At 26.7% G+C, this 13,849-nt stretch overlaps 4 protein-coding genes and 2 non-coding genes across 7 annotated transcripts; 2 read left to right on the forward strand and 4 right to left on the reverse strand.

Moving 5' to 3' along the window:
• Window positions 1-1,450: 1,450 nt before the first annotated feature.
• LOC134834107 (beta-parvin) lies at window positions 1,451-5,163 on the reverse strand. The gene is made up of 5 exons (XM_063848656.1): window positions 5,051-5,163; window positions 4,325-4,686; window positions 4,158-4,264; window positions 2,236-2,313; window positions 1,451-2,174 (listed from the first exon to the last, which is right to left on the reverse strand). Exons 1-5 carry the CDS (start codon window positions 5,154-5,156, stop codon window positions 1,739-1,741), a joined length of 1,089 nt encoding a protein of 362 aa, XP_063704726.1. The 5' UTR covers window positions 5,157-5,163; the 3' UTR covers window positions 1,451-1,738.
• Trnaq-uug (transfer RNA glutamine (anticodon UUG)) lies at window positions 2,998-3,069 on the reverse strand. The gene has a single exon. It is a non-coding gene; the product is annotated as a tRNA-Gln (tRNA).
• Trnaq-uug (transfer RNA glutamine (anticodon UUG)) lies at window positions 3,408-3,479 on the forward strand. The gene has a single exon. It is a non-coding gene; the product is annotated as a tRNA-Gln (tRNA).
• A 510-nt stretch (window positions 5,164-5,673) lies between the features above and the next one.
• Window positions 5,674-6,858, reverse strand: LOC134833558 (globin CTT-VI-like). Its single transcript, XM_063847918.1, has 3 exons — window positions 6,688-6,858; window positions 5,883-6,044; window positions 5,674-5,839 (listed from the first exon to the last, which is right to left on the reverse strand). Exons 1-3 carry the CDS (start codon window positions 6,856-6,858, stop codon window positions 5,780-5,782), a joined length of 393 nt encoding a protein of 130 aa, XP_063703988.1. The 3' UTR covers window positions 5,674-5,779.
• A 522-nt stretch (window positions 6,859-7,380) lies between these two features.
• On the forward strand, window positions 7,381-9,638 carry LOC134833559 (odorant receptor 67d-like). The gene is made up of 4 exons (XM_063847920.1): window positions 7,381-8,241; window positions 9,241-9,330; window positions 9,381-9,536; window positions 9,588-9,638. The coding sequence occupies exons 1-4, from the start codon at window positions 7,381-7,383 to the stop codon at window positions 9,636-9,638; spliced, it is 1,158 nt and encodes a 385-aa protein (XP_063703990.1).
• Window positions 9,639-9,710: 72 nt separating this feature from the next.
• On the reverse strand, window positions 9,711-13,760 carry LOC134834874 (very-long-chain 3-oxoacyl-CoA reductase-like). 2 transcript variants are annotated; one of them, XM_063849677.1, is made up of 5 exons: window positions 13,662-13,760; window positions 11,208-11,488; window positions 10,856-11,008; window positions 10,117-10,454; window positions 9,711-10,057 (listed from the first exon to the last, which is right to left on the reverse strand). In XM_063849677.1, exons 3-5 carry the CDS (start codon window positions 10,932-10,934, stop codon window positions 9,725-9,727), a joined length of 750 nt encoding a protein of 249 aa, XP_063705747.1. In that variant the 5' UTR covers window positions 10,935-11,008; window positions 11,208-11,488; window positions 13,662-13,760; the 3' UTR covers window positions 9,711-9,724. The 2 variants fall into 2 exon arrangements, with proteins under 2 accessions (XP_063705747.1, XP_063705746.1); XM_063849676.1 differs by having other exon boundaries at window positions 10,856-11,488.
• Window positions 13,761-13,849: the final 89 nt, after the last annotated feature.

Genomic DNA, 13,849 nt, shown 5'->3' on the forward strand with positions numbered 1-13,849 from the left:
ATTTGTGAGACATTTATTGAACTTTGCACATTTCAGTTCTGCATCATGAAATCATTTTTTTTATTATTTAGCGCCGGCTGTTGTTGAGAAAAATTTTCCTCCTGTTGGGCGAGTACCATTTCTACGAGGCCCATTTCCGCGAGTTCCATTGCCACGCATTCCATTTCCACGAACGCCTTGAGGTCTCGGATATTCCAATTTCAATACTTTGCAAGCTTTAACGTGACTTTGATATTTAGGGCATTCTCCATTTTTGCTGAATTTGGGGCATTTCTGAAAAAAAAAATTATTTTTTTGAAGAAAAATTAAAAAAAAAATTTAAATTGAAGAAAAATTTTACAATATTTAGAAAAATTTACAATTCGAAGAAAAAATTTTAAAATTAAAAATAATTTAAAATTGAAAAAAAAAATAAAAATTGAAGAATAAATTTAAAAATAAAAAAAATATATTAAAATGGAAATAAAACCTTAAAAACTAAAAAAAAAAATTGAAAATAAAATTTTAAAATTATAAAATAAAAATTAAAATAAAAATAAAATAAAAAAAAATTTTTGAAAAAAAAATTTTTGAAAAAAAAATTTTAAATTAAATAAAAAATTTAAAATTGACGAAAAATTTTTAAAATTGAAAAAAAAAATTATTTAAAATTAAAAAAAAAATAAAATTGAGAAAGTTTAATAAAATGTTGATGAAAAATTAAAAAAAAATTAATTAAAAAATTTAAAAATTTTCAACTTACGACATATAATTCTTTGACAGTGCAATCATAAAACTCCTTATTATTGTTATTTTTCTTATAAGCCTTATAACAAGCAGCATTCGCATCAGTTACTGCCTTTGTCCAATCCTTCTTCGTCGTTTCATTCAATTGCGCTGTCAGAAATTCAAGAGATTTCTTTTCGTCAATCACGAGTTTTCCCTTCTTTTGTGTTCCCATGTTCGAAGTTTCGAGCAAACAATCGAAAAATTCCTCCGGAGGTCCTTCCATTCGCCCATTTCGGGGTTTGCCAGCGAGTTTTTGCATAACTTTGGCACGACATCCGGTAATTATGACTTCGCTCATGAACTGAGGCATGTTGCAACAATCCAAGGCAGACATTGGAAGTCGCTCCGAGCAATTTGCTGAAGAGCTTTGCTTCTCCGACGTTGATGCGGAAGAACTTTTTTTGGCAGCTGATGCTGCGGAAGTGAACAAAGTCACAACGAAAGCGGTTAAAACGAGACTTGAGAGAAATTTCATCGTAAATTGATTCGATACTGATGAAATTTGGATCGCGAAACTTTTATATATTACCAAAAATTGGAGTTTTTTGTGAAATTGAGGAAAAAATGCAATTATTTGGAACAATAGAACAATTGGGCATTGTTTGAAATGAATCGATGACCTTCAAATAGATGGAAAAATTTCCGAAAAATTGAAAAATTACGTTTCTAACATATATTAATTATTTTATTTGTTCATTAATTAACATTTTGTCACAAATTTTCGTTAAAATTGTTAATAATTAGAGTAAAATAAGGCGTTTGTTACATAAAAATACTAAAAATTAATTGTTAAAGGCATTTTCTGCTTATCAGTAGTTCAAAAAGAGACAAAAATTGGCACTTAACTATCATATATCAGGCACTTTTAGCAAAAAAATGGATTATTTCGTGTTAAAAGTACAAGAAAACTCCAAATAAGTAGTCGTTGTTGTTAAAATTCCGTGTAAGTATCATCCAAAATTAGTAAAATTTAAGCCAAATTTCTGTATTTCGTGAATAGATTGTACAAAACACGCAGAGTCGACTTCAAATCCATGTTCACGATGTCCTCGGGACGCGCTTTGGGTTTCGGTAAGCCACAATCCTGCATCAGTTCAAAGGAAAATGCCACATTATGAACCATTTGTTCGAGATCCTTTGGCGTCAGATGAAATTCGTACAACGGAACAAAAAATCCTCCCAAAAGTCCCATCAGAAGACACAAATAAACGCCATCTTTGAAGTCAGAACCCAAATCGGCAACTTCAAAGTTGAGTTTGTTGAGATGTTTGTTCACGAAAGTGACGAGAGACTTTTTGACAACGGCAAGTTTTTCCGGGGCATGATCGAAGAGAGTGTCGAAGGCGTCACGCTCGCATCGCATACCGAGATCGTCATATTGGGATGTTACTTGTTCCTCGTATTTGCTGAAAAAAAGAGTTTTTTGTGAGAAATTTGAGTTTTTGAGGAAAATATGGGAAAACTTACTCTGCGGATAATTTTCCATTGGCTTTTGAGACGACAACAACTGTAACGGTGACATTTTCCGGAAGACGAATGGGAGCTCTAATGGTAAGAAAATTAAAATTTCATTAAATTATTTTAATTTTTTTAATTTTTGTAACAAAAAAAATATTTTGATAAAAAATTTCAAAAATTTCGTTAAAAAAAATATTTTTTTTTTAAATTCGATTTTTGATAATTTTATAAACTTTTTTAGAAAATTTATTAAAAATTGTCAAGTTTAAAAAAAAAATTTAAAAATTAATTAAAAATTAAATTAAAATTAAATTAAAAATATTTAATTAAATAATTATATTAAATTCTATTTTAAAAAAAATAATAAATTATTAATTAATTTAATTTATTATTTAATAAAATTTATTTAAATAAATTAAATTAAATTAAATTAATGAATTAATTAATTTTAAAAAAAATAAATTTTAATAATATATTTATTTATTTAAATTTTTGAGACACTTTTTTTTCAATTTTGGTTAAGAAAAAGGTTGAAATAAATTTAAAAAAAATTTGTGAGGCGAAAAAATATTATTTTTTTTTATGAAAAAATCTAAATTAAAAAAAAAAATAAAAATTGACGATCATTGACGAAAAATTACATTTCATGTGAATTTTCATATAATTTTTTTATTAAAAAAAATGAAAAATCATGAAACTAAATAATTTTTTAAACAAATTTTCAATTTTTATTAAAAATTTTAAGAAAAAAAAAATCAAAAAAGTTATTGCAGGTTCTACCCAGGATCGAACTGGGATTTTTGGATTCAAAGTCCAATGTACTGACCATTATACTATAGAACCCTATAAACATATGATGGATAAAAACGCAACACATGTCTCTCAATAGCGCTTGAATGATTCATGAATGAACTGATGTTATCATTTTCATTCGTCTCACTTACTCGGGAATGAACAAGTCCAGCGCACATTTAGAAATTTGTGCCGCCTGTGTCTCGGGGCTGTCACAAATTTGCAATTGTGAAATGGGCTGTGTGCAATCAGCGTGAAGGCGATTTCCAATCTCAATTTCATGCGACTCATTTTAGACTTATGCACAATTGCAAACTGTTTGTTTTCGTCATCTGTTGAATGAGTTTCGAGACGAAAGTCTTGCGTATTTATCCGTCATACATTAATAGGGTTCTATAGTATAATGGTCAGTACATTGGACTTTGAATCCAAAAATCCCAGTTCGATCCTGGGTAGAACCTGCAATAACTTTTTTGCTTTTTTTTCATTGATTTTTAAAAAATAATTAAAATTTGTTAAAAAATTATTTTTAATTTTTTTGTATTTTATTTTTTAAAATTGAATTTAAATAAAATTGAAAAATTTGCCTTTATAAATTTAAATTTCTTCAAAAAAAATTAGAATTTTTAATATTTTTAATAAAATTCTCTAATGGATATTAAAAAATTATCAAAAATCTAATTAAATAAAAAAATTAATTAAATATCTACTTTTTATGTGAGAAAAATTTTCAAAACTTATTTGAGAAATTTATTTTCTGTTTGGTTTTCTTCAAATTTTATCTTTTAAAAGCTGAATTAATTTTCTTTCATAAAATATAAATATTTTAAAATTTTCAAAATATTTTTTTTTAATATTTGACTTTTTTCTTAACAAAAATTTTTAAAAATGATCTCGTAAAATTTAATTTTTCTCAAAAAAATTGTCAATTTTATATTTTTTTTTAAACAAAATTTTAAAGTTTTCATCAAGAAATTTAATTTTTCTTCAAAAGATGTCAATTTTTAATTTTTTAAAATAAAATTCAGAAAAATTTCTTAAATCGACAAATTTTGATAATTTTATGAACAATTTGTTTAAAAAAAATTAAAAAATCGAAATTTTTTAATAATTTTTCTCATCAAGTTAACAATTCTTACCTAAAATGTCTCGCAAGTGTCACCAAAAGATGCAAAATGGCCAAAACATTCTTCGAATGGATACTTTCAACAGTCCATTTGGGCGTTTCATGATGAAATCCGAGAGCCTAAAACCAAATTTCAAACATTTCAACCAAAAATTCATCTAAAAATGAAAATCTTCTTACATGATTCACGGCATTCAACACAATTTGCAGTTTTTGTCGTTGCCCTTCTGCCGATTGCGTGACTTCGGGCACATTCAACTTTTGTCCCGTCAATTTTTCCCACAATTTTTGCAAAACTTGTCCATCGTACAAATCCTCCTCGATATTTGTGACGATAATTCGCTCTTCGACAAGCTCATCGTTGATCCACGTAATTAAAACTTTCAACAATTCCCGGAAATTCGGTTGAATCGTACTTGCGGGCTGAATAATCGAACGCGATTCGTTATCCTTCAAATTGTAATCTTCTGGCGGGATTTCGATGCTTTGCAAGACGCCGGGCGAATCAATCGCATATTTGCCTTCTTCTTCGACTTCTTGAACTGCAATAAAAGAGGAAAGGTGTGAATTTTTGATAAGGCAAAAAATGTAAACAAAAACAAAATTTCAGGAAATTAAACAAAAAATGACGTAATTTTTTTGTGTAGGTTGTCAGTACGAAAGAAATTTTAACAATTTTTTGTCTTTTCAGGAGAATTTCCCGGATCAAAAGTTATTAAAATGGAAAATTTTCACTTTAAATCACAATTTTGGCATGAAATCCATGGGAAATTCACAGGAAATCCTTTGTATATCGAGATTTATTCCAAATATGGTCAACCAATCACAGCGAAACTTCATCGAGTACAGTTATTTGCCTTTTTTCCATTGATATTCGGCAAAAATGACAAAAAATCATAAACTTACTTCGTTTGATGTTCTTTTTACGTCCTAAAGTGCCTATTTTGTCCCAAAAAGAAGCATCTTTGTCGGATTTTGGAGTACCAACTGGCGATTTAGGTCTATTTGCCATTTTTATTCGTCTCTACTGAGAATTTAATTAACTTTGACAGATGCCAGATGTGTTTTGATGTTTTTTGTGGAAGATGTTTCAACGTTAAAATTCGATTTTTGGAGTAAATTTGAGATGATTTTTATTAAATTTGGAAAATTTGGTAAGAAATTTAATAAAAAATTAATTTTTTATTTAAAAAATGAACGAAAATTAATTAAAAATATTGTTTTTGAGGAGCTGACATCGAAGCTTGAACACGAAATTGTCAAACAGCGAAGAGAAATGTCAAAATTTAATTTTTTTTGAATTTCATGAAACATAAAAACCGTTAAAATTTTCAATTTTATGGAATATTTTCAAACAAAATTGTTAAATTTGAAAATTTTTGATGAAATTAAGACAAAAACGTGGAAATTCAAGTTCAATGATCCCCAAATCGTACTAAAAGCAAACAATTTATTGCATCAACTACAAATTTTATGACACTTAACATCGATTTCGTTACGACAAACACGAAAATTAATCGATTTTATGTAAATTAAGTTATCTGGATGGCATCTACTTGTACATCGTTTCGAACGAGAATCCATAAACGGCATCAAATAACTTGTTCCAAGCAATGCGCATCTCTTCAACCTCCGTCATGTTACAAATTTCCAAGATGACAGTGATGATAACGTCTCGTACTTCCTAAAATTTAGCTTGACATGTGAAAAATTTTCATAAAAAAATGGAATTTTTTACATTGAATTGTTGCTTTGTGACGTTTAAATTGGCATGAAGTTCTCCATGTGCCCTCCAAAGAGCACGAATTTCCTCAATGCCGCCCGGTTTGTTGAGAAGATTTATACTTTTCGTGAATTGAACCATTATTTGGTAAGCGTGGTTGCGAAATGCTCGTGAACCCTTTGAAAAAATGAAAAAAAATTAATTAATTAAATATTTTTTTTAAATCACAAAAATAATTTTTAAAATAATATCAATTAATCAAATAAATTTAATTTAATTTTTAAAAATTAATTTTTTTTTTATTTAATTTTAATTTTTTTTAAATAAAATTAATATTTTTTTTAAATTTATTTTTTTTTATTTTAAAAAATTTATTTTTTTTATTTTAAAATAATTGAAAATAATTTAAATTTAAATAATTTTATTTAATTTTTTAATTTATTTTTTTTTTTAATTTTTTTATATCTTTTTTTATATTTTATTTTTTTTTATTTTAAAATAATTTTATTAATTAAAATTTTTTTTAATTTAAAAATTTGTTTAATTTTTAATTATTTAATTAATTTTTAAAAATTTAATTAAAAATAGATAAATAATTTTTATTACCTAATTAAAATATATTAATTTAGTTTGTAAAAATAAAAATTATTTTATTTAGTTTTATTTTTTTAAATTTTATTTATTTTTTTTTTTTATTTTTTTTTTTTTTTTTTTATTTTTTTAAAATTTATTTTTCTTTTATTTATATTTTTAATTTATTTTTTTTTTATTTTAATTTTTTATTAAAATTATTTTGTTTTTTTAGTCAAAATTTATTTACCTTCAAATCATTCAAAGGCGTATCACGGAATTTTGGAAACATTTTCTTGTAATTTGGATACTTTTCAAAAAACTTAAAAAGCATCACATCGCCAACATCGTACAAATTTCGATCCAAAACGTGCCACATATTCTGAATTAAAGACACTTCTTCCGCTGTTAATTCGCCCATCGCGTTCGAAAAAAATATTTTTTTATTCGATGTTACCTTTTCGATGTCCGTTTAAATACTAATTCCTCATGGCAAGGAACAACAACGATTAAAACGCCACAAGTTACGATTGATGATCAATTAAAATGTTGTTCGAAGGGGTGACTCACGGCATAATTGCCGTTGTTTATGCGACGATTTGGGTCAGAAAAGTGTCAATGGAAGGGAAAATTGTTATTTACAGGAGCATTTTAGTGGAAATTTAATGAACTTTTAATGGAAAAAGCGTCAAATGCAAGTCTTGTCTCGTGTTTGACATGCAAAAATGTCTTTTTTCATCATTTTTTTTGTCGTTCGAGTGACACGCGACGTTGAATGATGTAAGAAACGACCTCGTGTCGGTCAATATTCCTATTTTTTGCTCATCCGTTTTTCTTTTGCAGATGTCATTTCTCTCAGGATGCCACATGCGAGCTAAATTTCTATAAAAATCCGGATTGATTGAAATTTTTTAGCATTTCGCGTTCAAAAATCGACCAAAAAATGAATTCCGCAGAGAAATATCGCAATTTAATATTTTTCTTGAACGATAAAATCGCCTTCGTGTGTGGCTGTAACCTCATGACGCCCGATTTCAAGTACAACGCAAGGACTTTCGTGCTTCATTTGTCGTTGGCAACACTTTATATCAGCAGCGCATACACCATTCACTATTTTTGGACCGAACGAGAATTTTTTAAAATTTTGGAAGTTGTTGCGGTTTTTGGATTTGCAGTTCAGGGCACGGCAAAAATGCAACTTGCTCTGAAAAATCGCGAAAGTATGACGAAACAAGCGTATTTCTTAATTGACATTCACGAAAAATATCAAAAACATCCGGGACGACGTCGAGCTCTCGAACAATGCATCGATCGATCAATTTTTATGTTCAAAATAATGGCAGTAATTTACTCGACAGCAGTCCTTTTTGTCCTAATTTATCCCGTTTTGTATTACATTGTGTTCAAAGAAAAAGTTACTTTTCTCACGCTCATCGTTCCCGGAATCGATCACAGGGCAAATTACGGCTTTTTGGTGAACACTTTTTATCAAGTTTATCTCCTCGCTGCTGCGGTGAACGGATTGTTGGTTTACGACGGATACTTTATGATCCTCTCGGTGCATTATTCGGCATTTGTGGATATGTTTCGGATCAATTTGGTTGAATTGGGACTCGTATTGAGCAAACAATTGCTGAATTCGAAGAGGAAAGTTGTTGAAACGAAATTGAGAGAAGTTCTTGTCGAGCATCAAGTTTGCATGAATTTTATGAATCATCAAAATGAGTGTTTTGCGACGGCTTGCACGTTTCAAGCGTGGTCAAGTACATGGTCGATTGTGTTTTCGCTGTTTGTTAATACGAGGGTAAGAAATTTTTTATTTTTTAGTTTTTTTTTTAATTAATTTTAATTTTTTAATTTGATTTAAAAAAAAATTGAAAAAAAATATCAAGAGTCTCAAAATTTAAAAAAAAAAATTTTTTTCAAATTTTGATAAAAAAAAATTAAATAAAAAAAATATTTTTTTAAAAATTAACAAATAAGCATTCTTCAAGAAATTGTTAAAAAATAATAAAAATAAAGAAAAAAATTAAATAAGTTCAATAAGTTAAATTTTTAAAAGAACATGAAAAATTTTTTATATGAAAATATTTTTTTTTAATTAAATTTTGAGAAAAAAAATATGAAAAGTCACATTATTTAGAAATAAAAAAATAAAATTTTGATAAAAAAAAATTAAATTATTAAAAATAATTAAAATTAAGTAAAAATAAATTATAATTCCAACAGATGTAAATTTTAAAAGTAAATCGAAATTTCTTATATGAAAAAATATTTTTTTTAAATTTTTCAATTTTTTATATTTTTTTAATTAAATTTTTAGAAAATTATGAAAAGTCACAAAAATACAAAAATATCTTTTTTACTAAAAAAAATAAATTAAATTTTAGTGAAAAAAATTACAAAAATTTATAATTTGTCTCCTTCAAAAAATAATAAAAATTAAGAAAAAAAAATATTTAAAAAAAAAATTAATAGAAGATCAATATTTTTTATTAAAAAATTAAAATATTTTTTTTTTATAAAAATTTAGAAAAAGAAAATTCAAAATAATTAAATTAATCAAGTTTGAAAATTTTTGATTAAAAATTATAATTTAAAAAAAAAAAATTAAAATATTTTTAAAAGTTCAACTTCAATAAAATTAATTATAAAAAAATATTAATTAAATTTAATTTAAAAATTATTAATTATTAATAATTATTTAAAAAAATTAAAATTTATCAAAATTCATAAAATAATGTTTCTCAAAAGTCTTAATTAGAAATAAATGTTAAAAAAAATTTATAAAAATATTTTTTAGGGAATTTGGCTTGCGGGCTTCGCAATGTTACTCGTCGGATTTTGTCAATTAGGTCAATATTGTATCATCGGAACAATCATCGACATAAAAGTAAGTTAATTTTCTCACAAAAAAAAAATTTTCATTAATTTTTTTTTTAGAACGACGAAGCTCTTTTAGCAATTTACGAAGTACCTTTTCACATGATGTCAAAAAAAGAAAAACAGGATCTCGAATTCATGTTGCATAAAGCTCAAAATCCTAACAAATTGTACATTGGCGGAATTTTACCTTTGAATGTCGAAACAATGACTGAAGTAAGATTTTTTTAAATTTGAATCAATTTTTGACAAAAATTTTTGTTTTAGATTTTGAGAAGTATTTATGAAGGATTCACAATGTTGCTCAGTTACGTCTAATTTTGCAAAAATCTCCTCGCTTAATACAAAAATTCAATTTTATTCATTAAAAATTACATAAGAAAGCTTCTTTTTAAATTTAAGGCTTAAACTTGACCAACTTTGCCCATTGCACGTTCCCGCAAGAACTTCATGCGACGAAAAACGATGTGTTTCGACAAAAGCGACGTAAAAAGTCCCGCAACGTCATTAATTACGAACTTCATCAAGTCATGCGGGAAATATCCGGTCGTATTGGCAGCTACTAAAACGGTTCTCGATGCACTTGCGACATATTTTTCGGGAGTTGGAGCCATCCAAGTTGCTTTGCGGATTTTTGTCATGTTCGTAGCGACAGTTCCGGGTGCCAAACATTGAACAATAATGCCTTGTTTTTGGTATTCCGTTGCAATATCAGCGGAAAATTTATCCACAAATGCCTGAAAAGTGAAATTTTTTGAATTTTTTAATTAAATTTAATGTAAAAAAGCGAAATTACCTTCGAAGCTGCGTAAACACTCAACAATGGAGACGGTATTTGCGCAGACATGGATGACAAATTTATGATAATGCCACGCTTTCTTTGCGCCATGCCGTACAAACAGATCTTCGTCATCTGGACCGTGGATAAAATATTGCATGAAATTATGTCGGAAACGAATTGTTCGTGATTCGGGATCTGAAGGAAGTATTCTGGGTTGCTGTAAGAGATGCCGATGTTGTTGACAAGTACTCCAATGTCCAAATTGTTGATTTGTTTCTCAATTTTCTCGTAAATATCGATGGAATTTTTGAAGTCAACGCAAATTATTTGGGTTTGAATGCTTGATTCGCGCTCTAAAACAGGTAAAAAATTAAAATTTATAAAAAAAATAAAATTTTCAAAAAAAAATTAAATTTTTCAAAAAAAAAAAAAATTAAAATTTTTAAATAAAAATTAAAATTTTCAAATAAAAATTTAAATTAAAAAAAAAAAATTAAAATTTTCAAAAAAAAAAAAAAAATTAAAATTTAAAAAAAAATAAAAATTTAACAAAAAATCTTCTGATAAATGAAATTTTTATGACAAAAAAGAATTAATTAAAATTAAAAAAAAAAATTTAATTTAATTTAAAATTTTAATTAAAATTTAAAAAAAAATAAAATTTAAAAAAAAAATTAAAATTCAAAAAAAAAAAAAAATAAAAATAAAAAAAAAAAAAAAAAAAAAAAATTAAGACAAAAAAAATTTTTCTTACCAATTCTTTCAGCAACTTTTTGTAATTTTAGCTGTGAACGCCCGATCAAAACAACATTCAAGCCCTTTTTCGCCAACATTCGAGCATATTCGAGTCCAATTCCATCAGTTGCTCCCGTAACGACGCCCCAAGCTCCGTATTTCTTGAAATCAACTTTGAACAGGAACGGCGCGATGAATGTCACGAAGATATAAGGCATGACACGACGCACAATTTGGAATCCGACGACAATTATCGAAAAAATACACAAATAATCGAACCAAATCATGATTTTTTAAAATTTTTTGTGGTTGAAAGTAAAACAAAGCAGCACGACGTCACAAATTCAACTAAAATCTTCAATTGCTTTTACCTGGTTTGGATGTTGATGGGCGCGCACACAACTGATTCCCCACTTTTTTTTAACATACGGTAATATTTAATTTACTTTTTTTTTTACGAATTTCTTTTACAAATGAGCTGTGCGTGGATTGTATGTCACACAAAAATTCAAAAGTTTCCCTTTCATTCACTCACTCATTCACATCACACACAAAAAAGTACTTTAACAAAGTAAGGTGTTTTTGTGAGATTTACATTTTATGCGTTCGTAAATGCAACGATCAGAGATGCCAAGTCGGGTTTTTTCGAGATCTGTAAAGAAAAGGCGGTTTAACGGTTTGAAAAATCTGAAAATGATGCAAAAAGGCATTAAAATGTCACAACTCTCTACAAACAATGCAAATATTGTTTAGAGAAAAAAAACTTGAGCAAATTTATATAGTTATTATCGAATTAAGTATGAATTTACATGCAGCGCAATTTGTCTCGTATTAAATGTAGTTGAACGTGCATTCAAGAAAAATATTTAAAAAATGGCTCTGAAATGGATTTTTGGGTCTGTCTGTGTTTTAAAAAAAAAAATTTTTACAAAAAATAAGTTTTATAAAAATCTTTTAAAAAAATTAATTAAAAATATTAAAAATAAATTAAATTTAAAATGACGAAAAATGTCAAATTAAATAAAAAATTAAAAAAAAAATGCAAAAAAAAATTGAATTTTTTAAAAATTAAAATTTAAAACGATAAAATATTGAACAAAAATTTTTAATTTTTTTTTTATTAATTTTTATTTTTTAAGAAACTTTTTAAGAAAATTTCCGAATTTTCATAAGAAACAAAATATAAGTTTTTGATTAATTTTTAAAAAATTTTATTTATAAATGATATTTTAAGTCTCAGAAACAATTTCCAACACTTGAAATTAAAATTGCACAATTTTAGAAAAAAATGATTTTTTAAAAAATGATTTTTTGTATAACGCAAAATTTAGAAAAAGTCCAAAACAAAAGGAAAGTGAGCCCTCATAATAAGAGGATTTTGGCAGAAATTTTTTTTCATCAATTTTTTTGCTAACATCTTTAAATGGCTCCTGTACATCGAAAACGCAAAATTTAGAAAAAGTCCAAAACAAAAGTTGTTTCTAATGCCAAAACCTTTATTTTGAGACGGAGAACGGTAATATAGCTCAATTTTCAAAAATCGGTATGTGAGCCCTCATAATAAGAGGATTTTGACTTAAATTTTTTTTCATCAATTTTTTTCGCTAACATCTTTAAATGGCTCCTGTACATCGAAAACGCAAAATTTAGAAAAAGTCCAAAACAAAAGTTGTTTCTAATGTTAAAACCTTTATTTTGAGACGGAGAACGGTAATATAGCTCAATTTTCAAAAATCTGTACATGAGCCCTCATAATAAGAGGATTTTGACTTAAATTTTTTTTGCTAACATCTTTAAATGGCTCCTGTACATCGAAAACGCAAAATTTAGAAAAAGTCCAAAACAAAAGTTGTTTCTAATGCCAAAACCTTCAATTTGAGACGGAGAACGGTGATCTAGCTTAATTTTGAAAAATCGGTATGTGAGCCCTCATAATAAGAGGATTTTGACTTAAATTTTTTTTCATCAATTTTTTTCGCTAACATCTTTAAATGGCTCCTGTACATCGAAAACGCAAAATTTAGAAAAAGTCCAAAACAAAAGTTGTTTCTAATGCCAAAACCTTCATTTTGAGACGGAGAACCGTGATCTAGCTTAATTTTGAAAAATCGGTATGTGAGCCCTCATAATAAGAGGATTTTGACTTAAATTTTTTTTCATCAATTTTTTTTGCTAACATCTTTAAAAGGCTCCTGTACATCGAAAACGCAAAATTTAGAAAAAGTCCAAAACAAAAGTTGTTTCTAATATTAAAACCTTTATTTTGAGACGGAGAACGGTAATATAGCTCAATTTTCAAAAATCTGTACATGAGCCCTCATAATAAGAGGATTTTGGCAGAATTTTTTTTTTTATTTTTTAATTATTTTTTTGAAGATTTTGAAAATTATTCAAATATTTTTATTTAAATTTTTCAACAATTTTAAAAATTATATTATTAAACTTTTGCATGAAATCTTAATTTTTTTACAAAATGCGCTTTTGTTGAATTTTTAAAATTTTTTCGATGACTTTTTAACGCGTTCTTCTTTTCACACAACTTTCAAACAATAGCGAGATACGATTGTTTTAAGTTTCCAAAGCACTCACTTAATTAATAGTTTGGGTCTGTAATCAAGTGCATTTCTATGTCAATGATAGTTTTGGAGTCTTTTGTTTTTATTTCTCCTCAAAACCTCGTTTCATGAGGGATTTCCTTGTTTACCTTTTTAAAAAAATACTTTCTTTAACACAATTTTACGATTATTTAATTTCAGATCTCGTTACGAACTCAGAGAGGCGTAAAGTGCGTATAAAACCGAAAAATAATTTCGTTGGTCATTTACCTCTGTGAATAACTTGTTTTCGTTGTATTTTGATGGGTTACGAAGAAAGTCAAAAAAGAAGGAGAAGAGAAGAGATTCGTTAAAGTTCGTTCGTCGCAGTTTAAAATGTAACTACTCTCAATGAAACTTTTATCGCCGCTCGTAACAAATGTGTTAGAATATCAATAAAAATTCGAAGGACGCCTGCT

Source organism: Culicoides brevitarsis, chromosome 3 (assembly GCF_036172545.1).
Source record: "Culicoides brevitarsis isolate CSIRO-B50_1 chromosome 3, AGI_CSIRO_Cbre_v1, whole genome shotgun sequence".
Lineage (NCBI taxonomy): Eukaryota > Metazoa > Arthropoda > Insecta > Diptera > Ceratopogonidae > Culicoides > Culicoides brevitarsis.